The 27,391-nt window shown below is 40.5% G+C and overlaps 2 protein-coding genes across 4 annotated transcripts in view; one reads left to right on the top strand and one right to left on the bottom strand.

The window, feature by feature from the left end:
- Positions 1-73: 73 nt before the first annotated feature.
- On the bottom strand, positions 74-17,303 carry mtmr10 (myotubularin related protein 10). Of its 2 annotated transcripts, none has more exons than XM_076728246.1 (16): positions 16,734-17,303; positions 15,270-15,330; positions 11,879-12,015; positions 11,290-11,362; positions 10,131-10,273; positions 7,930-8,023; positions 7,645-7,792; positions 6,787-6,874; positions 6,583-6,671; positions 6,175-6,305; positions 5,978-6,047; positions 5,466-5,536; positions 5,061-5,233; positions 4,790-4,960; positions 4,016-4,198; positions 74-3,277 (listed from the first exon to the last, which is right to left on the bottom strand). In XM_076728246.1, the coding sequence occupies exons 1-16, from the start codon at positions 16,788-16,790 to the stop codon at positions 2,666-2,668; spliced, it is 2,301 nt and encodes a 766-aa protein (XP_076584361.1). In that variant the 5' UTR covers positions 16,791-17,303; the 3' UTR covers positions 74-2,665. The 2 variants fall into 2 exon arrangements, with proteins under 2 accessions (XP_076584361.1, XP_076584354.1); XM_076728239.1 differs by having other exon boundaries at positions 74-3,280; positions 16,734-17,259.
- Positions 17,304-20,507: 3,204 nt separating this feature from the next.
- Positions 20,508-27,391, top strand: part of myo1ea (myosin IEa) — a 47,554-nt gene continuing 40,670 nt past the window's right edge. For both annotated transcript variants that reach the window (XM_076728006.1, XM_076727996.1), the window contains exon 1: positions 20,508-20,769. In XM_076728006.1, coding sequence (XP_076584121.1) covers positions 20,767-20,769 — 3 coding nt within the window. In that variant the 5' untranslated portion in view covers positions 20,508-20,766. The remainder of the gene's footprint in view (positions 20,770-27,391) is intronic.

Here is a 27,391-nt window from a genome sequence, read left to right as displayed (position 1 = left end):
TAGAGGATGCTTGTCCAAGGATGGGTTTGTGTTCATGAGAGACAACCAGGAGAAATAAAAGCCAGACAGCACATTCATCTGAAAAATAATGTAATGATTGGTTACTGGTACACATTTGAGCCTTATTTTCTGTTAGGAAAAAACAGCTTCAGTGCAGTACCTCAGAATTTAACTAGATTTACAGAATTGATAAAGAAACAGTTTTAGAAAACTAAAATAAGTCAACAGGTTGAGAATATAGTTACAAAAATGGTAAATCTTCCCAAAAAGGCACAGGGGATGTACAGTAGCAGTTGCATCCCTCTCAGAGAACATTTGCATAACTGAATAAATACATCTACTGCTAATCAATGTCAAACCGTGCCACAGCTGGAGCACAATCATCATGCAATTACAGCAGAGTGCAATCTTGTGAATTAGTGGAAAAAACACAGCATATAAATATCTCTCCAGAAAATATAAAGACTAAATCAAGGATAAAAGATATTTAGTACCATTAATCAAAAATATTAATTGGAAGATTTCAAGCATATACAGTATTTATAATATTTGCCAAAATGATATTCAACAACCACCTTATAACAAACTATCCTATATATTGAGTAAAATGTGCAATTAATAGCATTTGGGAGAGCAGGTTCTGCACTCACACTATATACATCTATATCAAAAAACACCTGAACTAGTTATTGCTGAAGAATCACAAGTTTATCTGCTGAAACTGGTTATTCTAGCATCTAAGGATCAATGCGCCTGCATAATAGGACAGATACTGAGTTTGTCCAGTGGTGATCTATTTAATAATGCAAAGGGCTTTTAGAATAAATGCTGTGCTGTTATGTTAAGACATTTCAGCTATTACACAGTGCATTTGTCACCAGTTTTAAAGAGGCACTGGATGGCTGATCCATCTCCCCTGTTGTGTATCAAACCAGTCTCTAGTTCAGCAGGTAGTAAACTTCTGGGTGTCTTCATGTCAAAGTCTTTGCAGCACACTGGAAGTCACTTGCTAGAGAATTATCATGTCACTGCTTGTTTTCTACCATATTATTCCTCTATACAGAGCAGAATTACCTGGACCAAAACAAGAACAAATGTTAGTACAAATGTAAGTACTGTTATGGCTACATACAGTATGTTTAACAGTGTGTACAGTTCGTATTTGTAGTATTCGTTCCTTCACTTATTTTCCTTCTGTAGAAAACAGGCTTTAAACAGCGCGTGTGCTCGGTAGTTATACTTGAATCTGACTTTCACTGTCATCTTATTTTGAAATGTCAAAATTACACACATGGTGCTTTTATGACACTTGCAATCCAGGTGATGTATTGCTGATGTTATGTCACTTGTCATTGACCCATCACTGTGAGGTTCATTGGATCAGAAAGTTCAGCGCCTGAAGTCCAACTCATTCCATGCTAAAGTAGAGACTGGTTTGAGTCAAAGCCCTCGTCTGTCCCTTTGATTTCAAACATTTACCCATTCAACTACTGTTGATCTGAATAGTTTCTCCTCAGTGCCTTACCAGAAGGCCTCTATTAAAGTTTTGTAAACCTCCCTCAGAAGAGAAGAGGAAATGTCTACCACAGATTGAAGTCGTCCACTTCCCCTTTAAGTATCATCTGCTTTATGACACTAGAAATATAGGCCATTTTCTCTGCTTCAAAAATAGAGTAAATCTACAAACCCTGAAATCACACTATTTGCTACTTACAGTGAAACCAACACGACCATTAAAATATGGGCACTTGGAGCAAATAGCATTAAGTTTGTGCAAAAAAAAAAAAAAAAGCACACACGCCCCATTACATTCAACCAGGCCAGATCTTCTTTGTTTACCACATAGTAAAAGTACACTAGCAGTGTTATTTTCTGTTCCTCTTTCTGAAATAAAACTCGATAAAATATTACATTATATTCTGTTATGTTTCCTAGATGGTACACACAAATCGAGCACTTGGAAATCAGTGTTCAGTGAAATGCATCATCGCTGCTGCAATAAAAAGGGGCACTGTCTAATTTTAAGCATTCCTATTTGAATTAAAAAGATTCAATTCCATTACAGTGGGGAGGCAAACTGATAGCACTGCTACATACACACCGAGTGAATCTTCAATTATTGCTTTAAACCTTGCAGTGAATCACTGGTAAATCCTGAAGAGGGAGCCCTCAACCTCATTTCAAATCTATATTAAAATCTCTGAAAGCACCCTTTGTGTGGTTGATACAGTATGCTCAGCAATAAAGAGCGATTAGCGTAGCTCAATCTTGAGAAAGACCAAAGCTAAGACCTAAGTAGATAAGAAAATACATCTATTATAAAAATGCATTAAGTATGCTAATCTTTCACAGTCGGGGGAGACCTCACAGTAACAGCTCACTGGTCAATAAGTAGGATGTGCCTCAGTTCAACAGAATTCCTCAGCTGTGATGGAAAATGATTCAGGGCTGAAGATGACGCTTCAGTTTAGAAATTGCCTCAGGTTTCAATGCAGCATCAATGGTGCAAATTCTAGCTTATAAATTATTAAAAATCAGAAGTCCAAAGTTAAAGTTCTCCATTTCTCATTTTCCTTCTTGGTATTTAAGAAAGAGGTAATAGAAAATAAGATGATTAATTGTTACATAAGCCTTTACGGAGCTCACAAAAGTGAGCACAGGAGCCTCAGAGAGCATCATTAGCAAGAGTCTCTGTGGAGAGCCAGATCCTCGCCCCGTTCAGAAATTTGCTAATGGGAGTCCCATGGATACCGCGGCGGCAAAGGTTTCCCACTGGGGTGAAAGGAAATGAAGACGTAAGAAAGTCTGGGGGTGTTGGGGGATCGTTTGGGGAACTGGCCTTAAAATACATCCTCCTTTGGTCTGAGGGGGGTCCACTTGGGCTGGGGAGTGGCGTGCTGCCTGGGCTGGGTCCCTTATACTGCCTGAGCTGGCTCTGTAGTATCTCAATTTCATCAACCAGTTGGGAGAGCTTGTGGTAGGCAGTGATGGAGCCTCCTTTGGGAATGCAGGCTTCAGGAACCCAGCGCAGAAAGAAGAGCTTCCAGAGAGCCAGGTGTGAGGGCATGAGCAGGGGAATCAGGACGCCCTGCTGGTCCGCAGGTCGAGAGAACCACTCCCTGAAGAAGCGCTCCGACGGGCTTTCGTCTTTCACGGGTGAGAAATCAGGCTTCAGCTCTGACAACAGAGAGCCCCGTCGGGGCAACGTGTCCTCTCCACCTTTCAGTCCATTACGCAGAGATGCGGACGTTCCTCGCAAAGTGGAGCTGTAGGCTTTCTGCTGGAGGAAGGACACAGTTAACTGATGTTCACTAAACATGATAAACAGCAGCCGGCTGAACAACCAAAGCTCACTCATGTCACATTCTCAGTTAGTGCATCTCCAGCTGAGTTATCAGATTCTCATGATGAAAGCTACGATTTCAGGAAAAAGAACAAAAAAAAAACCAATCATTTATTTTCCACATAATACTTCACCTTCTGTGCCTCTTCTAAAGGAGCTGATGACACAAAAACAACACGAAAACTGAACATCTCAGCAGCAATAAACCAAAGTGCTGACTGGGCGGATTGCTGATGTTAAACATTTACTCCACCCGAGTGAATTTTAGCCACATGCATACAACAATAGTATTACCTGCCTACCGACGCCGATTTAGGTGGCCTATTTTGAAAATACCTATCTTAATATCATTACTGATCCTAATCGGACCTTGAAAACAGGAGCTGTGATCACCTTAAAACTAATTAGAAACAGCGAAAGAGGCAGCTGGGATACCTCTCCTACCAAAGACAAGGAAAGCAGAGTCTCTGCAAACAAACCCTGAAAACTACGCAATATTTTTTCCTGCTTGAATAAATTCCTTTCGTCTGTCATTCAGCAGTGCTGACAGCCATCAAAGTAAGGTTAAAACTGTTAGTTATATATCCATCACAGTAGTAAAAGGAGAGAGCAAACGCATAAAACAACGTGCTGCTGCGACTCCTATAAACCTGTAAACGGTGTCTCATGTACCTTAGTGCGCGTGAAGGTTTTCACTTCTCCATTCTGAACACAGGCAGCTCCTTTGCCTACATACATGGGGTTGTTAAAGAGCGTTTGGTCTTTGGTGGAGAACTGCTGAGACCAGTTCCAAACAGGAGGGAAATACACAACCTGGTCTTCTCCTTGAGGGATGGCTTTATTCTTGGCAAAGTCCTGTGGAGTAAACACAATGTTATTTATATGCCGTGCATAGAAAACATTACTGTACACTATGAAAAAAAAATTCCAGCCTGAGACATCAATCAGTGGAGGTAAACAAAAAAACCTACAGCTGCCATAATTTGTCTTTGTCAAATTTATCGGTTACTTGGCCACAAGCTACATATTTCCTTATCTGTGTGCATTACATTGCACTCTTTCCGGTCAATTATCTGACACACACAGAAGGAAATTACAGTCTTTGACATGAAATTATACCACAAAAACATGTTGCTATGTTACACACGATCACCTGGAATTGTAATGTGTGTGTTGTATTGTTGGACCACTGACACAAACACATATGGATTTTTACACGTTAACATATTCTGACTGATCTAATGTCATGTTTAACTTCTAAGGAAGCACCACTTTGTGAACACATGATTGTATAAAGGATGTTATTACATGGGCTCAGGAACACTTTGTCAAACAGTCATTTGCAAATGATTGCATTCTGTTCTTATTTACGTTTTACACAATGCCCCAGCTTTTTTGGAATCAAGGTTGTAAATAAATATACAATCGTATGTATGTGTCACCCACCATCAAGTGCTGAGCACGCTGTTTGGGAGAATTGAAGAGGAAAGTACTGAAGAGTGGGACCCACATGCTATCACTCAGTACTGTCAGATACGCCTCGGTGAACTCAAATGCTGCCGGGTACTGGTTCATCATCTGCCACACGCAGTCCAGGAAGAGCATGAACAGTGGAGACTTGATCGAGAGAAAAACAGAGAAACGAACAAATAGAAGAGTAAGTGCCTTGGCATATCAAACAGGTCTGGGACTGAGGCATTCACTGTCAGACAAATACCTCCTCCTTCTCATTCTTCTTCAAGTGGTTGCATCTGTCCAAGAAACGATGGCCAGCCATCACCCACTCCTTCTGCACCAAGCTCTGAAAGCCAACGAGGCTGCGATAATGAGGGTCCAACATGAGCTGCACCAAGGAGGACACCACACAGCTCAGGTCTCTGTCTTCTTCCTCTGTAACAGAAAAGAAAAGCTTCAACAAGCTGTCTGCAAGGAAAGCGTCTCGAACGTCACTCTGATGGGTATAATATGGTGCTGATTCCAATTTAATCACAATAACTTGTGTGCAACATGTGTTTGAAGACAAATGTTAGTACAATATCAGAAATGACAACACGGTTAAAACGTAAAGTTCATTGTGCAGGAAGTGATGAGGAATAAAGACTGCTGTGACTGTGACTTTTACCTTGAAGAATGACTGAGGAATTCTTTCCATCCAGGTAATACACCATCTCAGCTGAGTGTTTCAGGAAAGCCCTTCAGTCACAAACACAACATAAATGTAAACCAAAGAAAAGCAGACATAAACAATATATATACGTTATTATTTTTTAGTTATTTTTGTGCTTGTGGTCTAATTACTGGCCAGGCAAGCAGATGATAGAAGCCAGCTGCTGCCTGTGAGACCATAAATTTCAAAGATGAATAATCATGCTGAGTCATGTCATGAGGATATATTTACACAAAATATATAGGAATATCACAGACACAGAATGTACTTCCGCAGATACAACATTAATAACTGTACACAACAAATAAAACAGCAACTTCTATAGGACGTGTAAATGCATCTGAAATAAGAAGTATAGACTTTTAAAAACAATACAAAACATGCATTGATGAAGGTAACACAGACATCATGAAGGCCAGCAAATCAAATCTGGGGAGTTACCATGCAGAAACAGGTTGTTTGCATACCTGACGTACTCCAGCCAACGGGAGTTTTCAATCAATGAAAGCCACCTCTCCTCAGACTCCTCAAAAGGATCTGCACATAATCAAAACAGTCAAACACTTGCACGCCTATGAAACCATGCACAAGAATGTCAGGCAACCCCTGTGTATTAAGATGTGCTTCACACAGTGGTCATCTATGGTGGTGGTGGTCATCTCACCTATGACACAGATCTGCCTGATTTTAACAAAGGCACTCTGGATGTCCTGGATGTTCGGCAGACACTTGTCTAGATCGGACTTGACGACTTCACTGCGCTGTGGGTGGCTCTTTGTGATGGCAGTGAAGACCCTGCCGCAACACAAGACCGACATAGATAACTGGGTTAGAGATGTCATAAAACAGCTGGAGCGACATCTAAGGTATACACCACTAGTACATCAGCATAAACAGCTTAATTACCAAAGTCCTGCACAATAAAATACAGATTTACAATGATATCAAACTATGACAAATCAACACTTCTCTTTCTCCACTGCTGCAGTTGAAAGTCTGTTGGCTGTTTCAATACAACCAACATATTTGACACACGTTTTGAGTCAGAATGAAGTGGAGGATTTTGTTGTACCTCTGATCAATCTTCCTCTGCTGTAATGGATCACTTATGCTGGTCATGCGCACAAGAGCACTTCCATTTGGGTGATTCCAGCACCAGAGCTGCAACGCAGATAAATACGATACGGGTCAGTGAAAAAATAAAAGAGAGGCTGTGATCAATCAATCTGGACGGATGCTGCATGGAATCAGCAGATAATGATTACAAATGACTCACCGGGATGCGCTGATCAGTGAAGAATATGGAGTACTGCTTCAGATCCTGATCGGCCAGAGAAACCGGGACCACAACGTACTCTGGAAGACTAAAAGGGTAAGAGAAAGACTGGTGTTACACAAGAACCAAGCACAAGACGCCATTTAAAAAAGAGGGAAAAAAGCAGAAAAACATATTTCAGTGTTCCCCACAACTTCCTCTTTCACAGTCAGAAAGTGACATCCTAAAAAAGAAAATGAAGGCTTTTCTTTTATAAATCAGCCAATTGTCTTGCCTCATGTTGATTCACCATGATACGGTAGTAATGTACCAACAGCCTTTGTTGACGTACAGTAAATAACTTGTTCACACTGGATTTGTTTTGCTGTGCCTATCCCGAATATCTCATCTGGTGAGTATCTTTAGCAGTGAGGTTTTTTCTTTGATCGAGGGAAAACTGAATCAGGGAGTACTGTAAGTATTGTTTTAGCCTCATGTGATGTGTTCAGTTCGGTGCAAGCTGCTATTAAGCAATTATGAGCCTTTTCTCAAATTCCACATAAGACACTGCACAATCCGTCTTTGAAACCCACCATGATGTCACCACTGAACTCAGATGAATGGGACATATTGTCCAAAATAGACTTGCATGTTCCTCTGAGACATTCACAAAGTTTTTTTTTTGCTTTAAGTCTCTCATGAAGCAAGTAAAAACGCTTACAGTGTAAATATACTGCCTTGCCAAAACACACCAAGTATGAGTAAAGGGTAAAATATAGAGTATTCGAAAGAACTGGGACCAACTGTTGGAGCTACAGACGTGCTTGGCTTACGACACCCATCATAAATCGCATACAACAAACAACAGGAGCTGAAAACCTCGGCGAGATGGCATAGCTCTCGTTGATGGAGCACACCCTCCACTCTGATGCCCCTGTTCTCTTGATCTCCCGATCCCAGTCTGACGGGCGGTCAAAAATGGGGGTCTGCAATCCTCCTCGAGGGGCGGACCCATTGACTCGCTCCCCTGGAAACACAGATACATGTTGAGATCATTTCTTGTGCACAATGTCAAATTTGGAATTTATATATATACACAGGTTAACATCCCCCCCCCAAAAAAAAAAAACAAAAACAAACAAACAAACATATGTATATGTGTACCTTTAGATTCATGGTAACGCCGCCCTTGATACTCAAAGCCAAACAGCAGTTGAAGATCAGCTGGATGGGAATAGTGGGCAATAGCAAGGCAAACCTAGAATGAAAAGAAAAGCACTTCTATGGGACACGATGTAAACAGAAGTACCGCTAAATGGTGGAATCTATTAAACATTATCAAGGCAGAATAGGTTTCATTAGAATCAATCAGCTTCCCAACTCAGGTTCACTCACGGTGAACTCTGAGGCATGTTCTGTAACCGTACAAACACGAGAACAAGTGAAACCCGGGAGGGCAAATGTTTAACTGACAGCCCACCGCTCTGGGTTACAGGACTGAATCTCTCTGGCTCCACTGGAGTCAAACAAAGCAGTCCATTCAGTAGTAAAGCTGTGAATAACACGAGAGGACACAGAAAAAGTGTGTGTGTGGACAAGGCTGCTCCCGACTCTGTAATTTCCTATGGCAAAATAAGCTATTATAGGCTGGCTTAATTCCATATGTCACAAAGAAAAAAAAAACTGAGCCCCGTTTTAGGTTCACACTGTAATTACATACATGGTGTCCATAAATAAACTCACAAGAAGTAAGGGAGGGCAGACTCATTTCTATTTCAGCACTCTACACATAATCAACTCTCCACATGCTGTAGTATGCAGCACAGTACATAAAATAAGCTGAATAATGCATTTTGAAATAAATTAAAGAGGAGACTCGTAACACTGGCCAGAAGGCTGTTCATTGCACTGCGATACTGTCATGCTGTTAGCCAAATGTGCTGCTGGTATGTGCTGTGGAGTTCCAAGTACTCCAAAACCTACACAAAAATTGCTCCCAGATGACATGGGAGGAGATCAGACATGCAACTGCGTACATTCACGTTCATGCACATTTCACTGACACACTGTAAAGAGACATACAGCTGCATAACTCTCATGGGCCGTGTAGTGAAGCTGCAGGGAGCCAAGCGCTCCTGAAGACCTTTGTGCACATAATTCACAAATGCACATTTATGTTCAGGGCTGCTACATCTCCAGACACACAGTGTTTTTAACACAACATCTGTTCGTACAGAGCGTGAGAGTGCTGAATGTTGGTACAACACGCGGTCGGGTGTGTTTTGAGTTGGTTAAGTATACCTATCAGTCAGTCACATGCTCCAAACGGCCTGTCAGGTTCTTTCCAAGGTGAAAACAGCTCAGCCTACTAAACAAGTAAGTCTGCTTGTTTTCCTGGCCTTTAAGGCTACATTACAGTTGACTGGCCCCAGTTTCTGTGCTTAGAAAATTCATTTAGCTGAATTTAAATTGAATATCCCCACATGGTTGGTCACTGTATTTGCATTAAAAGGATTTCCTTTCATTTCACTTGTGTGCAACTATCTTCTGAAAACACTACAAGTCATTCCCAAAATATGAAAAAAATCATATCAATACATAAACTGGTAATTCCACTGAGTTACAGGTCCCTCAACGTAGCTCTAATTTTCCCTATGAAACATCTGTCCATTCAATCTCTCTGTGCAGGAGATGAGTCAGAGTCATGCTGCCAGTCCTTCCTACAATCAGGATCAGTCTCAGCTTCCTTTGCCTTGAATGAGCATTGTTCTCAATGTCTGTTATTCATTGTTTGGCTAATGGCCACAGTGAAAATGCTTTTTGAAAAGTTAGTCATTTCTGTTCAGATGGAGGGTGAGAGCGCTGCACATCAAAGTTTACATGATATAAATATCCTTTTCAGGGAGGAAGGGGTCATAGCACTGAAACTGAGTGTGTGTACGTAGTGAGCTCACGCAGCCAGGAAAGGAAAAGTTTAGTCAGCAACAACTGACAGTGAAATGGACAAGGGAAACTGAGAAGAGGGGAATGCTTAATACTGAGCAATTAGTCATTTGGAGGGGTGGCTTTAAGAGACAAGTTAAAGCCACTGTGTGACACTTTATGTGATCCTTTTAAACTACTGTCATAGCAAGTTTTCCTTTGCACAAAAATGAGCCAACTGTAGTGAAAATTGGTGTCATTTGTGTTGCATTTAGCTCACTCATCTCAGTGTCCGCAGGTCACATGGTGGCTTTCATATCCTTAAGCTGCTGACCTTAAGTTCATGGGAATCTGACAAGCGTTGATCTGATATTTTTAAAAGCCTCTCTACAAAGACCATCAAATGACTATAGTTATTTGATTTAAAAAAAAAAAACACTCACCTTTTTGGCACTCTCAGGCCCAGCCTCGTGAAAGCAGAACCGTATGATGCGCAAGTCTTTGCAGTAGAGGATGAGCTCTGTCGGGTTGAACTTCAGCTTTTGGTTTGACCCCAATACTTTCTTCTTACCCTTTGTATCATTTACTGAGAGGAACAAACACAAAATATGACTACAATTGTATTGGAGCATGCTGCAAGCATACTCAGAATGAGTTTATACTTATAAAAAACAACCAAGTTCATCAGTTTGAACATTAAATATCTTGTCTGAGTGCTGTAGTCAATTCAGTATGGGTAAAAAATGATGTGCAAATAATTATACTCTGTTTTTATTTGCATTTACAAAGATCCCAACCATTTGAGAATCGGCTTTGTGTGTAATGTAATTTATCCATCAGTACGTCATGTTTGGATGAAAGCTGTAAGAACAGTGCTGCATTTATGCAGAGTAGTAACACAGGATCTGACCTTAACATATATCACTACAGATCAAGTTTTAATTCCTGGTGTGAATGGACCCCGGAGTAGACTGTGTGAAAGCACAAGAAGTCATGCCTAAAATATCACTTATCACTGATTCAATACAGACAAAACATGCTGATACTTAATATTATTGATTTTACCCAGCAAGGGCCTTTTGCCAGTCTAAATGTTTTTGTACTTGTAAATCCCATAATGATAATGTTGTCTTTAGTGGTCCAGTTCAAACGGGTCAGAAACGAGCTGCTAACACAACAAACCTTGCTCTGGGCAGTTGCCCTTGTGGTGTCAGCAATCGACAGCTATGAGATATAAAAACAAGGTTAATCCCAGCCCGGCTGCACTGCCACTAATCACTGCTTTAGCTCTGACATCACTTGTTATCAGATTGCTGACCGGGAGAGAACAACAAGCGAGACGAGTCACCCAAGCTGTCAAAGATTAATGAGGGGCCCATCCAACCCTGATTCTCACTGTAGATCACTCTTGTAAAGTGACTGGGTGAGGATGCTACATGTTGGTGCTAAAACACTTTGGGCTTTTCTGGCTACTAATTAGACAAAATTAGTAATTTTCAAAAAAAAAAAACCCTGCACCTGCAGAATACTTTGTGACCAAAAACAAACTTCTTTTAAGGTTTATCACAAACGTTATTTTACAAATGTTGGCACTAGACATACCTGTTACTACTTGCTCCAGACAGGTGAGGGGGATGTCATGCTCTCCAAGCAGGAGGTGAGACAACTTGGACTTCTGTGGTAAAAGCAAACAACCAAAAAAGTCTGTTTGACATCCTGAACCCTGCAGACATTATATTACACCCATAACTCACTGAAATACAGTCTCAAGCACCAGTGGGTAGATCAAGCTGATCCCCTCAGAACCCGCAACGATCAAGTTCCCTTCTGTTGTATATGGCAACAATCTGCCACATAGCTGGATATGACGTCTATTCTCTCACTTCTTGTGCGATATCACTGACAATGTAGTGCAGGAAAGGGGAAAGGACACAAGTTTTCCTTCCTCCTTGCCAGATGGACTGCACATACAAACAAGGCTGTGAAAATACGAGTATTTAAGCTCTCCAGCAGTATGCTGGTGGCACCAGTAGATTTCACAAATAGAAAACTAAAAGCTATGAGAGGCTTTTCTTTGTTTCAAATGTGATAAGTCAACATTTTTAAGAACTGTACCTATGACAGAACATCAAACCAACTTCATAACTAAACAGCACAGTTTGCCTGCTTTAAAGTCAGTCTACACAAATACCTGTTTAGACGGGGCATCTTGAGGGATGAAGGAGACCTTAAAGTTGGTGCATATCAACTTCCCCCAAAGGTCATCCTGGCTGCTTTCAGTGCTGATGCATTTCCTCACAAAGTTCACCTCATTTACTACGATCTCCCCTGGTGACAGAAAAAAAAAAAAAAAAAAAAAAGCACGAGAGTGAAACCTACAGTTGACAGCAAGAAAGAATACAGAGAGTGAAGATTACAAGAAAAGGAAGATCAATTATTAATTAAGATGTCTATTATTGAGCTCATTATTTAAATATTGAAATCCCACTGACATCCAATTACCAATATGTATGTGTATAAATATGACAAAATATCCATGTGTTTGTTTTCAGAAAAATAAACTTTCAATTAAACACCCACTGCAAAACCAAGCCTATGACAGACACATATCTCATCGCATATCTCTGTAAGAGCAGTAGTGAAAGAGGCTGTGAAAGGCTGTGCTGCAAAATCAAAACCTAAATGCTTTTAAAAAGCCAGAGCTACTTTACTCAAGGTTTCTACTGGGCAGAAAAAAGCCAAAGCGCCTCACACACATGCAAAGTTTCTGTGATGACAAGTGTGACACCAGCCCCCGTCCATTCAGCCACATGCAAGTCACATTATAGATTTTATTGTGGCTTTAGGCAGCTTTTGATATACTATTGCTTATAAGTAACATGACCATTGCCTCTTAACATGATCGCAAAACGATTAATGATTAGACAAGAATGTGGCTATAAAATGTTTCCTTGTTTTTTTTGTTTTTTTTAAAGATGAGAATTGGGGCAGCAGGGTGGAGTCCGACGGACAGTCACATCAAAAGACTGCCCCAGAGCAGCATGCAGCAAACATAGAGTACGCTGTTCCTGAAACCTGTTCGTCTGATTGGCTCTAAAAATCAAGATGGGAAAGCAGCGAGCAGCAATGCTTCCTGGAAAATTTGTTTTACCAGGCAATTAGCGAGAAACCAATTAAAATTCTAACGTCAGCCTCGGCCTCAGTAACACACATCACAATAACACACATCACTTAAAGTAGGGCAGTTCAGCTCTAAAGAGACTGCAAAAAGATGCAAAACTTACAAATACACCTAATTTAAAGCTTAAATGTTCTCTTACTTTTCTAGAGGACATCATTGTTCTGTATATTTCCTCCAAGCAACACACAATGTAACACCCTGCAAAGGGTGTGTCGAGCCACTCCCATGAGGTTAGCATGTCAACTGCTCAGATGTAAACCACAATAAATCATTGAAAGCTTTCCTGCTGCTCCAGTTAATGAACTGGCTACACTAAAAGGTCCACTGTAAGGGATTATGTAAGGCAGAAATTGATGTTTAATATTCATAGTTGTATAATAATAGGTGTATAATCGGTTTTTGTTACCTTAGAATGAGCTCTTTATATCTACAGAGGGAGCAGGTGCTCTTAAACAGAATCCACCATGTTTCAAGTGTAGCCCTGAATGGACAACGACTGGAAGGGCCAGAGGGTGAGGCGAGGGGTATTCAATTGGTTGCAATATGCAACCTCTCTGCCAGATGCCACTAAATTCTACACAATGGATCTTTAAGGCTTTGGTAGCATATTGGGAAAATATGCATTAAGAGAAATAAGATTTAATTAAGAATTCCACAGTGAAAATCCAACTTAACTGCCCATGGCTGAGTGGTGGAGACACCACAGTGACAGAGAGGACATGTGGTGCAAAGGGCACTCAATTGCTCCTCATGCAAATATCATAAAGCGACTGAACACAAGCTTGTTACAGTACCTGCACTCTAATAGTTCAAATAAGGTTGCCGCTGATTAACAAACTCAGTGACATTCGAGAAGCAATTACAGGTTATTTTGGTGTGTGTTAACCTGATTTATAGAAAATAACCAAGTTATAACCCTCAGAGTCACGCTGTCAGGCACTGAACAAGAATCTGATCATGTATAAAGCGATCAGCAATACTGAGGATGTTGCTGCTATTTTAATTTAAAATTGAGGTATGACAGTTGCTATAGAAGCCCAGGAAAAGAAATAGGGATATTCAGAAGGTAAAACTCGAAGTGAGGACAAATAGAGAGGAGGGCACAGACACAACCGAGAACTAGAGCAAAATTCTTTAAAAAGGGAAGTTTCTGATAAATTAACAACACTGTGGAGACTCCTCTCACATTTTCTTCTTCTGTTTTTTAAATCTGCTTTTAACAATGTTGCAGAGAATTACAAATTTCAACATCCTAAAAACTAAATGGCTAATTTAAACATATGGTGCTGTGGTGCTGCATAATGTCAAATTATGGTATTATCACTATTCTCTTCTTGACTGCAAAGATGCTCTTCATGCATGTAAATATTTTGTATCTCAGTGACAACAAGCTTCTACTGAGTATGAAGAAATCCTAACCGATTGGGAAAGCGGAAAATGGGAAATAAGACAAGGTTAAAGACAATAAAAAAGATTTTGTACTGGGCGAGGGTGAGACAGAGTGACACATGGTTGCCTGAGCCGAAATGCTTGTTAGACCAGTCTGATTAAACAATGAAACAGGATCACTTATTACCCGACTCAACAAAATTAGCTTCATCCAGGCCAAATCTCGAGACTTTAAGACCACACAGCATTCTCAGGAAATGCAACACTGACTGACAGTGATGCAAACGAACAAAAGGAAGTAACAGAACAAATTCTCTATTTTAGAAGTGTTTTGCTGGACTCTCACAGCCTTTGCTAAGATTGCCAATTTGCTGACTCAGGGTCATCCCAGGTATCTAAATTTTAGTGTGAACTGGGCCGACTACTTACTACGACTTACTACCACCATATTTCTGTCAGCCTCACCTTATTGTGGTAAAATGGGCATTAAGTCTGAACCGACTACTCAGACACCTTTCTTTCTTCAAAGCTAATAATAAATCCAGAGACAAGAGTAACAAGACAACTTATCCTGATAATCAGGCCTCATTGTCATTTTCACCAGACTATTCATTTGAATCAATGAAAACATAATGTGGGTGAGTCGTTTCTTCTAGTTATTTATTCACTGACATATTAGGTCTTTGGCCTAAATACAAGTCTGCTGCTTACTTAATGATGTTCCCACTTTGCATGCAGGAAATGGATACGGTAAGAAAGTAAAGTTCATTTAGCATGCCACCTTCAGCAGAGCAACGTCACAAAAGCAGCAAAAAGAAAATAACAAAATGGAAGCAGCAACAGACCTTCAGAAAAAGCTCATAAAATTACAAATGCTAGTTATAAACATAATGTCTAAATAAACTGTTAATACATTAAGAATGCCTGATCTGCTTTTGATCCAATAGACAGGTCTTGTTGAGTTAAAACTTTTTTCCAAGCCAACTGTTCTTAATGCAGAGAATAAACTTACCTTGAAGTAACTTAGGCTCCAACTTTTTAATGGGTGGTTCAATAGTTTTCTTCACATCGGTCTACAGAAAAAGCACAAACCACATCAGAGTTTGTTAAATTCTATCTTATCAGATGGTTAATGAAATATGATAATAATATGGCATTAAAGGGTGGACAGCTTGAAAATGACCACTCATATGTGTCCTTCCAAAGTAAACACAAAGTCGAATACATATTGCTTGTAAGTGTAGAGCTGATTAAAAAAATAAGAGACTTGCAATAGGGCTTGCAAATTTCCAACAAAAATTACACAATGGCTGCCCTACAACTATGCTGAACATCCTTACAGCCATTATGATTTGTTCTGTTGAATTAATGTAGAGTTAACAGTTTGTACATGCAATAAGCGATGACAAGTGTGGTGCACGCTGTTTACAAAAGTAAAAGGAACCACAGACACACAGCAGTCAACTAATGCTATTAATACTGGATCCCCAAATACTGTGCACACTTGCAGATACAGTGACAGCCCACAAGCATTTCGAAAGCCACGTGTTTTTCCATTGTTGGCTCTGCTCCAGCACACAAATTTCAAGTGAATGAATGACTATAAGGTTAAAGTGCTGACTTTAAGCTTAAAGAGTGCTTGGGGTGGATGTGTCAGAGTCTGGGTGAAGCCATTTACTGAAATTCTCTCCTAAATGTGCAATTTACATTTAGATGTGTAATTAATGCTAGGTTGGAAGAATTAACCTGGACAAAAATATCAGTGATCAGTTTACTTTTGATTCACAGTGCATAATTCTTAAGTGATCATCAAGATCAGGGCCCGCCCACGACAATAACAATGCTGATTTTGAGCTAGGATAATTTTTTAAATCAAAATGCTGGTGAGAAAAATGCTCTCTACCAGCAAACACCTCCCAACACAAGTCTTGACCTTGCCCGTACAAACACTGGTTTTGTTTGGGCTGTTGCACCAGCGTCTGTAAGCAAAGCAGACCCTTTGACTTGCTGTCTGGAGAAGTGCATACACCAGAAGGCAAAGCAAGGCAAATCGGTTACCCACACGGATGACGCCAAATCATAGCTGAGTAATCATTAGTCTTTTTAAAATGGTATCAGATTCACCGAAGAGGTCTCAAGTCTTCTAACCAGTGACACTTTATATGAATTTATCAAGTGAGCAAGCTGATTAAATGTCTCTCTATTATTGTTATTATCTTGTACATCTCCAAACTCTACACGCTTGAATAGCTGACTTAAGCAGAAAGTTAATGGGGTTGCTTACAGATTGCATCTCTTTTTCGGTCTATCTCTTCTTCTAATCTTGATCACGCATAACATGCCAACTTTCCTTCCGCAACACCCGAGTCACGACAACTCCAGCTTCAATCATATCAAGAAACTATCTGACACCGTGTCTACCATCCATCCACCGTGAAGTAAACTCTGCTGTTAACACTCACAAGCAAATCCATACCTGTACAGGTGGAAGATAACACTTGAAGGTTGGTTTCATGGGCTTAACAGAGAACATTGTTTATGTCCGCCTTCACGGTGATGTTCCTAAACGGACGCCTGGCAAGCGCTTGGCTGCTGCCAGTGGAAAAAAACAACCCAAAAAGGAGCCTTGGAGAAAGTTTCGGTCAGCTTTTAGCTGAGTGAATCCGAGACGTCCGTGTATAAAATATTCATCGAGACAGCTCTGGCCAGCGACGGCACTCCTTCATTTCGACAAGCAGTCAAGTAGCAGATTACGCTGGCTGGTTGAAAAAGTTGACAGAAGTTACCGTTGAGACGTCGGCGTTAGCTTGCCTAGCTAGCTAGCATAAAGTACTACATGAAGTTTATTAACGCCGTCCTCGCGCAGAGGTAAAACTATGAAAATGATTTAGAGGCGCCCGTTGTGTGTCTACATTTTCTTTCCACCTGTTACGGTGCTAGTTAACCTCAGCGACTTCCTGAAACTCCAACAAATTCAGCCAAACGCAGGACCTGATCCTGTAAAGGACTTAACGGCCATGTTTATAAAGCGCCGAGGTCCCGCCCTACTTCCGGGCTCCGCTGCTGAGCCGTATTTTCGTAGCGACACTTTCTTTCCTCAAACTTTCTGGAAAGTTGAAACAAGGACGCTCGAGTACTCTGCCCATACTACAGCTCAAATAGACATTTATCACTGTACGTGACAGTAAATATTGATAACTTTATCATTTCAAATATAAACAAGGATTATTGTGTTAACGTTCATCAAGAACACCACCCATGGACTACAACTCCCATGAGACACAACGAGAGGCTTGTGGGCGTGTGTCTTTTTTTTTTTTTTTTTTTTAGCAGTAACTTTATTTCACTTTAACAAACAAACAAACTCCAGTGGGAACAAAATTTGATGCGTTATTTCATTATTACGTATCTCATTTAACATTTTTCTCTACACAAAACTGTAATTTGGTATGAATGTACAAAGTCCACAGCCATGTACACACCTCAACAAGAGTACAACAAACGGTATCCTCATAATCCAACGATTATAACGGAGCGATAACAAATTAAGGGCACATTAAGAAAAGTTAATAAAAACGTATATCATGAGAATATACAGCATAGGTACCTTTCATTATTTTTTACAGCACACTTATTTTTTACAAACCCCAATTTAATCCCAAACCAACACAAATTTTAAAACAAGATGACAAACAAAATCAACCGGGAATTTTCTATAACTAAGTTTTGCTCACTCTATGTTAAACCAAAACGATCAACTCATCATTTAAATTGTGTGTTTCAGATTTAACTTCCACCAGAAACACACTCGCCTTGCTAGATGCTGTGCACTAGGTGGCACTATTGGTTAATTGCTTAATTTAATTACACAACATGCTTTATGCATGCAGGCTATTGGAAAAGTGTATTATTCCAGGCATTAAAACGCCACTACTGTCCACTTTAAGTCGAAAAAAAAGGAGATCCAAGAGACATTTAAATGTTAAAGTTTATAATAGACAATATGATCTGAATCACTTCTGCATGATTGTTGAATGGCAGTCATTATTTTAAAAACACTGTGAAATACTCATTAGCATCAACAGTTAATGTGCTGATAAACCTTTATGCAATTTCTAATATTATACAAGAATTCCCAGCATTTCCCAGAAAGTTTCAGCCATAAAGATTTCATACATTTCAGTCATCTACCATGACAAAAATGGCAAAAGAAATGAATGTAGACAGTGGATGTCTTCATATTGAGTCAGCAGCAGGTTCAGTCTCACATCATGCTACCTTTCCTTTAAAATTCTACATTCTGTATTTACATATACCACAGAAAACAACTTTACTGCATATTATTTCCCCCCTATGTGTTGTGTTTAGCATCACAGTGAGGTAACACTCAGAAAGTTGACCCCAAAGCAGTCTCAGGAGACAATGGCAAACAGGAGGAAAATAGTCTTTGTTCAGGTTTAAAGGCAGGCTTACAGTCAGTAGCTTGAAGGTAGTCAGATGATCTTGCAGAGGGGAAAGTGGTTTGTACTGGGTCTTGATTAGGTAATTAGGTGTGCAGACAGGAACAGGTGATGGGCCTAGGAGTGAGCTTGGTGGACAGATGGAGAACAGAATGACCGTTCTGTAACAACATGAGGTTAGTAAAGCATGGGGGCAACAGACAAACCTGAAACATTATTAGCATTCTCAGCACTGCTTACGTCTGTTCAGCCACACTCAAGACCAATTTCTGCATTTCAAAATCTATTGCAGGAGCTGTCTCCAGACCAACTCTATCTGAAACTATGGATAGAGTATAACTACTCAAGAATCAATGTCAGAAACATTTATTGGGATTTATATAACATTTACAGTGAAATCATTTACATTTCACTCAAAACTCTGCCTAAAATGCTCGTAAGCAAAAGCATTTTCTTCCCATAGTCATTGGTGAATGCATGTAAATTTGATTTGAAGCTTGCTTGGTCTACATAAATCAAACGTCCTCACATGACATCATGTTTGTATAATGTAGTTCTCTTGGTGAATGCTCTCCTGTGATCACTGATCGAAGTAAAAAATAAATTGGAAAATAGAAAAGAAACAATATTTTGTAATGTCTGCCTTGTCCCACAATGTCCACTGGGTGGTGACAAAACACTGCACCAAAGCTCTGTGAATTCTACTTTATTTATCTATTATTCACACAGTATAGTACCTGTAACATCTTTGCTGGTGGTACTTGCCCCATCTGTTGCCTTCTGCCAATACAAGTGGAAACACTGTTTTTCTTCCTGTTCAGATCATAAATCCAGTGAGCCCTCAACATTTTGCAGCGAGCTATTCATACTGTTTTTCAACATGTATCTTGGATGTAACAGTACATCTAAAATATGTCAACAGCACCCACACCCACACACACACACATGTATCTGGTGCGTGCAGAGGCAGCCTGTCAGACAGGTTACACCCACAGAGTGGCCCAGCATCATTTCAAGGCGAGCCTCAGTCTGGTTGTAGACTGGTTGAGAGCAGTGGATACCAGTGCCACCCATGCGCTTCAAAATAGACTTTCTCAATGCCTCTGAGCTGCAGTTTTATTTCTATGAGGAGGGAGCAGGACTGAGTTGCTGTACAGAAATTGGGTATTAATAGATTATCTGAAGTCTCACAGAAGATAAACAGTTATAAATCAAAGTGACATGAACTGGTTATATACCAGTGATACTGAGAGCCTGAGTTACTGGGATCTCCATCTGTGTGTGAAGCTCAAATGATTGTTCCACACGCAGCATGTTTAAAGTAAAATGCCCTCTAATATTGTTCTTTGATAAGCAGCTTCTGGACTTGACAGGAGCTTAAAGACTTAATTTGGCATGGATAAATTACATTTGAAAGCACAAACAGAGAAATACGTTTTGATAAATGTTAGTGTAAAAGTCTAATAGCTGGTTTCTGTGCACAGATGAGAAAGAAAGGCAAATATAACAACAAAACACATACAGGGGAATAGTTTTAATCTTAGATTTTACACTGTAGCCTACAAAAATGTACTTCAGGGTGTTGTGGACATCACAGACAGTAAAAAACGCACAGATTGGAGTCTGTTGTTAGGAAGTCCCAAAGCTGCGCATGCTCAGTTCGTTCACTCCAGTACCTAATGAATATTCAAACTCATGCCGCGTTCAGGGCCCTTTGATTGGACCTTCTGGCTCTGTTTCCTGTTATATGTATTAGAGCAGCTTTTTGAGGGCACTGCTCGCTCCGTAAATTACCATCCAGCGCTGGTGTGTTGGTCGCTGCTCCGCTGCTGTCACTGTCGGACTCTGCAACAATGGACGGAGGACACCGCTGAGGAGCCGCATCCGTGCTCTCAGGAGTTTATCGGGAATATCTTGTGTGAACTTTTTGGATTTTGTCCTCTTGGCTTTAGGTTTGACGAGCGTTTTGAAACGGTGCGAACTTCACTGAGGTTTGCGCTGGATCGCGGGGAATACGAGAGGGAAGACCGCGACTGTTGAAGACAGAGGATGGTGAGTGATATTTACACTGATATTATGAGACTGTTCATTTAATACAGCCCATATAATCCAAATATTTAACCCACAGATCGTTAACGCCTCACAGTATTGTAGCCTTTAGGGTCCAGTGGTTGTAAAACAAACAAACAAACAAACAAACAAACAAAAACCCACAAGTGTAATGAATGATCAACTATTTTCCATTTGATAGTCCACAAAGTGAACATGTGTTCTTGTGTCAGCTCTGTAATGGTTATTTCCTCACACTCTTTTTTTTTTACCAACCAAATCTAAAGTTATACTCAACTCCAAGTTCAGTGGCTTGACATGGCAGATGAGAAATGAGAATGAGAAATGACAAAATCTATTTCTTCATGGTATTTGTTGGTATTTCCCTCCTTTTTTAAGGGTTTTTTTTTTGCCATTATGCCTATGTTTATCCTCAATCCCACGATCAGTAATAGTCACCTCAGTGTGTCTCTGCCTCCCTGGCTGTCCCCTCTGACAGTCGTAGACTTTTTATGGGCTGCAGTGAAAGTAATTAGAAACTACTGACCCAGAGCTGTTGAATTTGACTTGTTGGAGTGACACAGAGATGTGTAATGCCACTCAAGAAACATTAGGTATGTATGTACAGTCCATTCCCAGGAACCGGTTAGTCTTGGAAGAGGCAGCAAGTGTCAGGTGGAGTGTGTGTACTGTATGTGTGCAGCTTGCTGTGTGTGTCTGTGTGTCTGTGTGTGTGTGTGTGCATTACAGGTTTTTCCTGGTTACTAAATGGCATCCCGGCAGCAGACACGCCTAGAGCTAAGTTATGGAGGAGGCTGTGTGGCCTTGTCGCAGTGTTTTGGCAACAATTCCTCAAGCCACAGTCTTCAGGGACAGAAATCCCACTTCAGCTGTTGGACACAGTAATACAGCTGTTATGCTGCTTTTTAGCACATTTTAATTTGCGACAATATGTCTGCTTCTTTGTTATTAGAGACATTACTTTCACCTGAAGGTGTTTGTCTCAAGAACACAGAATCTAAGGTTGTTTTTGGGGTTTAAATGTATCTTCAGGAATACAAAGAAAGACCCTTTAAGTGGACAGAATAAACAACCATCCTTTATGTTATGAAGCTCTTGAATAATCCCACATCTGTGTGTGCTGTATTTCATGCTTTATGGCATCATCAAACCTGTTGCTTTCTTCACATGCACACAATGTCTATTTAAAACAGGTAGGACTGAAACCTGTTAGCATTCTGCCATCTGCATTGAACCTGTAGGTCGGGTTGCCAAGGGACAAACCCAAAGGACAAAGGTTACATAATATGCAGCCAGCATAAAGGAGCTTTTTACACTTGAAATGTGGCCAAAACCTGAATATAATAGTTTTCAGGGATAAAACTTCTAAACTTAACAGACAAGGAAGGAAGTCTGGTAAAAAACACATAAAATCCCACTGTAGCTTTTGTCTTTACAGTGTCTTTTTATATTCGAGGTGAAGGAGAGTATCTGCTCATGTACAGAGTAGAAGAGACAGAAAATGGTCTGATTGTCATCCTAACTGGAGTAGCAGACACCAGCATCGCTCACTGGTTCCTTCTCTGCCAGATGCTGAATAGCAAGTCGGTATGACAGCAGATGGTTTGCATTAGTTTCTCCTACAGGGAGGTGCGTACTGAGTAACCCCCCTCTCCCTTCATTTCAAAGCTGGCGCTCCATTTTCAAACCCATCACTGCTGTAGAGATTTGCTCAGGAATTCAAGCCCTCTCTCTGAAAACAGGACGAACACCCATTCTGTGGACCTGGGGAACTCGTTAGGCTTGTCGCTGTGGTTCAGCACACTCGCACACTCCTCTTGATCAGTTCCATACGTCTTTGTTACAAAGCTGCAACTCTGTTTTCACTGCTTTGCTGTTTGTGATGATGGACTTCATGAGTGTTGACTTGTTCCACTGCAGCACTTGTAAATCATTGTGGATAAGAGACACATATGAATTGCACATTGTAAATTCAAGTTGTCAACTAGCATCAAGTTTGAGAGCTTTTTTCACTTTGTATAAGTCTGAACTTCAGTCCAGTCTGGTTTTACTTCTTTTTGCAACTGTCGTTCTTTCACCTTCAATGGAAATGCAACATTTCCATTACTTTTATTATTTATTTTTCGGATTTATTGCAAGCAGATGCGGTACAATGTTTTTCCTTTAGATTTCGTTGAAAAATGTTCATCCAGCAACAAAAATCTTTATAGTCTTATAGCGATGGATTCCACACTCGCAGGAAGTTACTCCATCACTTACCTCATCTTCTTAATTGGCCCAAATATCTTATTTTTGTCTTAAAACTCAGGCATGGAGCAGTTTTTTTTATTATTAAAGCACTATATCGTCTCACTATACCAGTCCCTCTGCACGCATGATGCCAGAGTCTGGATTACTAACATTTTGGCTTTTTTTGCAGTCAACAGTTTCTTCATTTGTTTATTGAAGCTGTCAGCTCTGGCTACACATTAGAGGGGCATAAGAGAGGGTGGGATGACACCTTTGGTTTTCGTTGTGTCTGATCCAAATGAGTTTAACAGGAAGAACCTGAAGCATTATCATTGTTGGATGTTGTCACTTACAATAAAAGCATATTTTTATCATCATGTCTCATCAGGGAGTTGTGCGGTGGTGACATTTAGGCCTTCAGTGTTCTTGTGATTGTGATATTCTGAACCCTGGGAGTTGTGAGATGAGGAAGACCGAGTGGTTTTCTCTCCTTGTTACTCAGTTTGTTGACTGTGCCCCCTGAGCGGTGTGTGCTCCTCCTCCTGTGGCCAGGAGTACCCTGTGGCCACACAGTTTGGCTCCGTACACATGCCTCAGCCTTGTTTTCAAAATGACCACCAACCAGATAAGCCTGGTAGCACCATTCGTCGACTCTGCTGCAGCTCTGCAGGCTCAGCCACCATGTTTTCCCTGTTAATGATGAGGAGAGGATGCAGCTACTTCAGATGATCAGAGGTCATTCACACAGTGCTGTGTGACACATTTCCTCAGAGAATCACTCGACTTGCTCCTCTCTGGCCAATAGTGACGCAGCTGTAGTATTTCACGCAGACATTGTGGGTGTAGACGTAATCACACATCTGCTGATGTGATTACAGTGATCACGTTTTAGACCTTTTGGTCAGTTGTTCCGCCGCTTTGGTCCAGACTGAAACATGAAATTTACTGCATACTTTTATATCCGCTTCAGGATCAATTGTAATAATAGCGCCACCATGAGGTCAAACATTTTATTGGAATTTCCCCTCACAGGACTAATAAAGGAATATTGATTGATTGATTAATTCATCCACTAATTGGGTCATGAATAGGTACCTATAAACCAATGACCCATCGCATTCCCATCAGCTTCAGCATTTTTAGCTCAATTCAACATGTTAGAATTGAAATTGTATCTGTAGGGTTTGTGTTTGCGGTTGAGCAGGTAAACGTCACAGCAGCAGGAGTGAAGTCTGCCTTCCAGTAGATGGAATTGTTTGATAAAAGTTGATGAATTATCTTTGGCATCTTCGTGTCTGTGCTGGACGTCATCCTCCCAAACGTTGTGCTCAGCTGTTATTAGATCATTCTTTCCAACTCAGTGCCTGAACAGACTGCTTCTCTTTTCTTCTAAACAGGTAATAAAGTAACGTATATATTAACTTAATTATAAAAGTCCATATCTGTGTCAACATGATCCTGTAAACACTGCTCAGTGCAATGTCCTTCCTTCCTTGTTCTTAGAGCCAAGCAGTGTCCTGTTATAGCCGCCAATTTGCATGTGTGACTTTCCTCATCGTGCACAGAACAAGGTCACACTCCAGCAGCTGTGCTCTGGTTATCTGCTCTGATAGCTTCCCATCGTCACATCCCAGCCAGTGCTTGGCCTCTGAGCCAGTGGCGGCCCTCTCACTCTGTTCACTGGAGACCTCATTTGTCTTTACGTTGTCAGTTGTGGCAGGTTTGGCCTGTAGGTTGCTATTGTTTGAGCTTATTTTCTTACAGACACTGTTCTGGCACGGGGAAGTAAAATGTCAGTCATATCATAAAAAGAAGTGAGCGAATTCATGGTTGGGCTTATGGATTGAACATTAGGGAGATGAGTGAAAATGGGAGTCCGGCCCTGGTTTTGATTCTTAAATCAGTTAAAAAAGAGACCTTTGTTCACCCAAGGGACGTTGTATGGAGTTCAAATGGATATTTCACAGCGATATTCACAAAATATCAAGTTGTACATGTATATGTGTGTCAGCATCCATGTGGGAAGAAGTCACAGAATGGTAGACAGTGATCAATGGAGAGAACTGAGTCAAAGCTTTTAAAAGGACTGTCAGCTGTTGTGTTTCTCTAGAAAGACGTGAACTAACTGACTGGAAACAAAGTCAAAATTAGATGGTTTGAATTAGTTGTCCTTTTTGGCCCATGTCCCACGGCAGGGCTGAGTCAGTGCATTTCTAACTGTGGAATCATGCAGTGAGTGGTCTGTCAGAACAGTACCCTCCTGAACTTGAGGTTATTTTCATCCACAAGCTCTTGAGTAAAGAGTATGAATTAAGATTCGTTGAGGGGACATGATCTTTTCCCTTAGAGTGTCGTGTTGATCAATTGGCTGGATACTCCATGTTAGTCAGAAGCAAAGTTATCAAAGATAATGTTATCATGCAGCCATTTTTATTCTCCATGTGGGCTTCTCTTTTTACAAATATTACTTCACCAATTGGCCCAAATCAAATATTGACTTGGATCAGCGCTGGGTTTGGCTGCTTCTGTCAGATTCCAGACATTAGTGAGTGAAGTGGATGTTTGCAGCAGCGAGGGTCAAAATAAGACTGACACAAACAAACTGAAACAAGAATAAAACACCTTTGGGTTCTCGGACCCTTCAGCTTGTAAACTTCATCCTCCTGTGCAATCCAACTGGGAAGACTGTGTCAAATAACAAGACATCCACCAGCTTCTGTTTGACATGAACTCTATTGGAAAGACAATATATTTAATGTTTTTTTCTCCTCAGCTTAATTGGTTTTGTAAATATATGCTTTTTCTGAATTTAGGAAAGTCTCTGATTGACCTCTGATTGGTATCCAGCTTTTCCTTTTGTGCACTCAGAAAACTTGTTATTGTTCATAAAAAACAGATAAATTACTGCCATGAAGCAAAGGAAGCAAATCAAGCTGAAGGCAAACTTTTGTTTGAAGTCACCACCTGTAATTTCATTTCAAAGTAGACGGCTCACTTTCTTTACTCACCCCTAATGAACACATCTATAAGCAGACCATGTGTATTTTTGTTTAACACTTTTGCCACTCCTCTTTAATTAGAGCAGTAACAGTATGCAGCACCAGTCAGCAAAACATACTGGGAAGCTGTTCAGTGATTTGTTTTGAGTCAGCGCATGAACTTAACAGCTGAGTCATTTTTTTTTAGCTATTATTACTGTATTCTTTGGTGGGGTTGATAAAATCATTGAACAGCCTATTCATCAAATGCGTGCGCCACACCCCGTCACCCAGTGAAGCTGCAGTAGGCAACGTGAGCGCACCTTCACAGTTCTAAATATGTGGGTCTTGTCTTAGCATAACTCTGTTTGGTCTCTTTGTTCAAGTCTCCTCGAGCTTTTAAACAAACTGAAAACTCTGTTGTTACAGTAACGTGAAGCAACTTTGACCAATTTCATCACTGTACTCGCTGTGTTCTGGCTCACAGCGAAAGAGTTCCTATAATTTGGTGTGAGATTTACTGTGACTCTGAGTCCAGGAGGTCTGTTTCTAGTTTATCTGCTATAATAGAGATATTAGATTGCAAAAAACAAAAAAAAAAGAATAGAAACAGGACTTCTGTTCTGGGATACAACCGCTCTGAGTTAGCTGGAAACTCTTTAGGAGGCCTTAACTTTATTTATGCTGAGGCTCCTTAGAGCTGATACCAGAGGAAGTTTCTGTCCATGGTGCATTAGGAAATGCTGGAGGCACAACTGTGCAGTCACAAGCTGAGCTGTAGACCCGCTTTTCTAAATGAGAGAATTTAAATAAAAAATGTTTTTTCATTTGATGAGTCCACGATTTTGTTTTACCTTATGCGAAGTGACAGATGCATTCAAATATTTCATGATTTGCAGGAAACACAGAGCACTTCCATGTCTGATGGCATTTGACCAAACCAACGGCTGCTTTGTCTTTAACATGATTCACTCTGTCAAGCTTCTCCTCCCTCTTCACTGTCAGACTGAGACAGCATACAGTTTGTGTCTAACATGTACTTGCGTGTATTCAGTTGCTACTTGGGAAGATGCTGGTTTGGCTTTCATTGATTGAAACTTGAGATCCTGCTGTGGCACAAGGCATGACTATGAATGAGTTTCCACTGCAGATGGTTTGTTTACATTCAACCACTACTGAGGCTGCTTTAAAAAGAAAATGCAGAGCTTTGTGACATGTCTCTCGTCTTGGATTTCAGCTGAATTCCACCCAAAACCACATTGTCTTTGATAATATATTTTATTAGCAGCCTTGTCGCTGTTGTCATCCATTTAAGACCAGTTCAAATTGAGACGTTTAAAATGGGCAACTCTCAAGTTTCCATGGATTTACTATTCTCCGATAAAGAAAAGTGCTGC

The sequence above is a fragment of the Chaetodon auriga genome, chromosome 1, assembly GCF_051107435.1.
Source record: "Chaetodon auriga isolate fChaAug3 chromosome 1, fChaAug3.hap1, whole genome shotgun sequence".
In the NCBI taxonomy this organism is placed as follows: domain Eukaryota; kingdom Metazoa; phylum Chordata; class Actinopteri; order Chaetodontiformes; family Chaetodontidae; genus Chaetodon; species Chaetodon auriga.
This window is presented reverse-complemented; position numbering and strand designations above follow the sequence as displayed.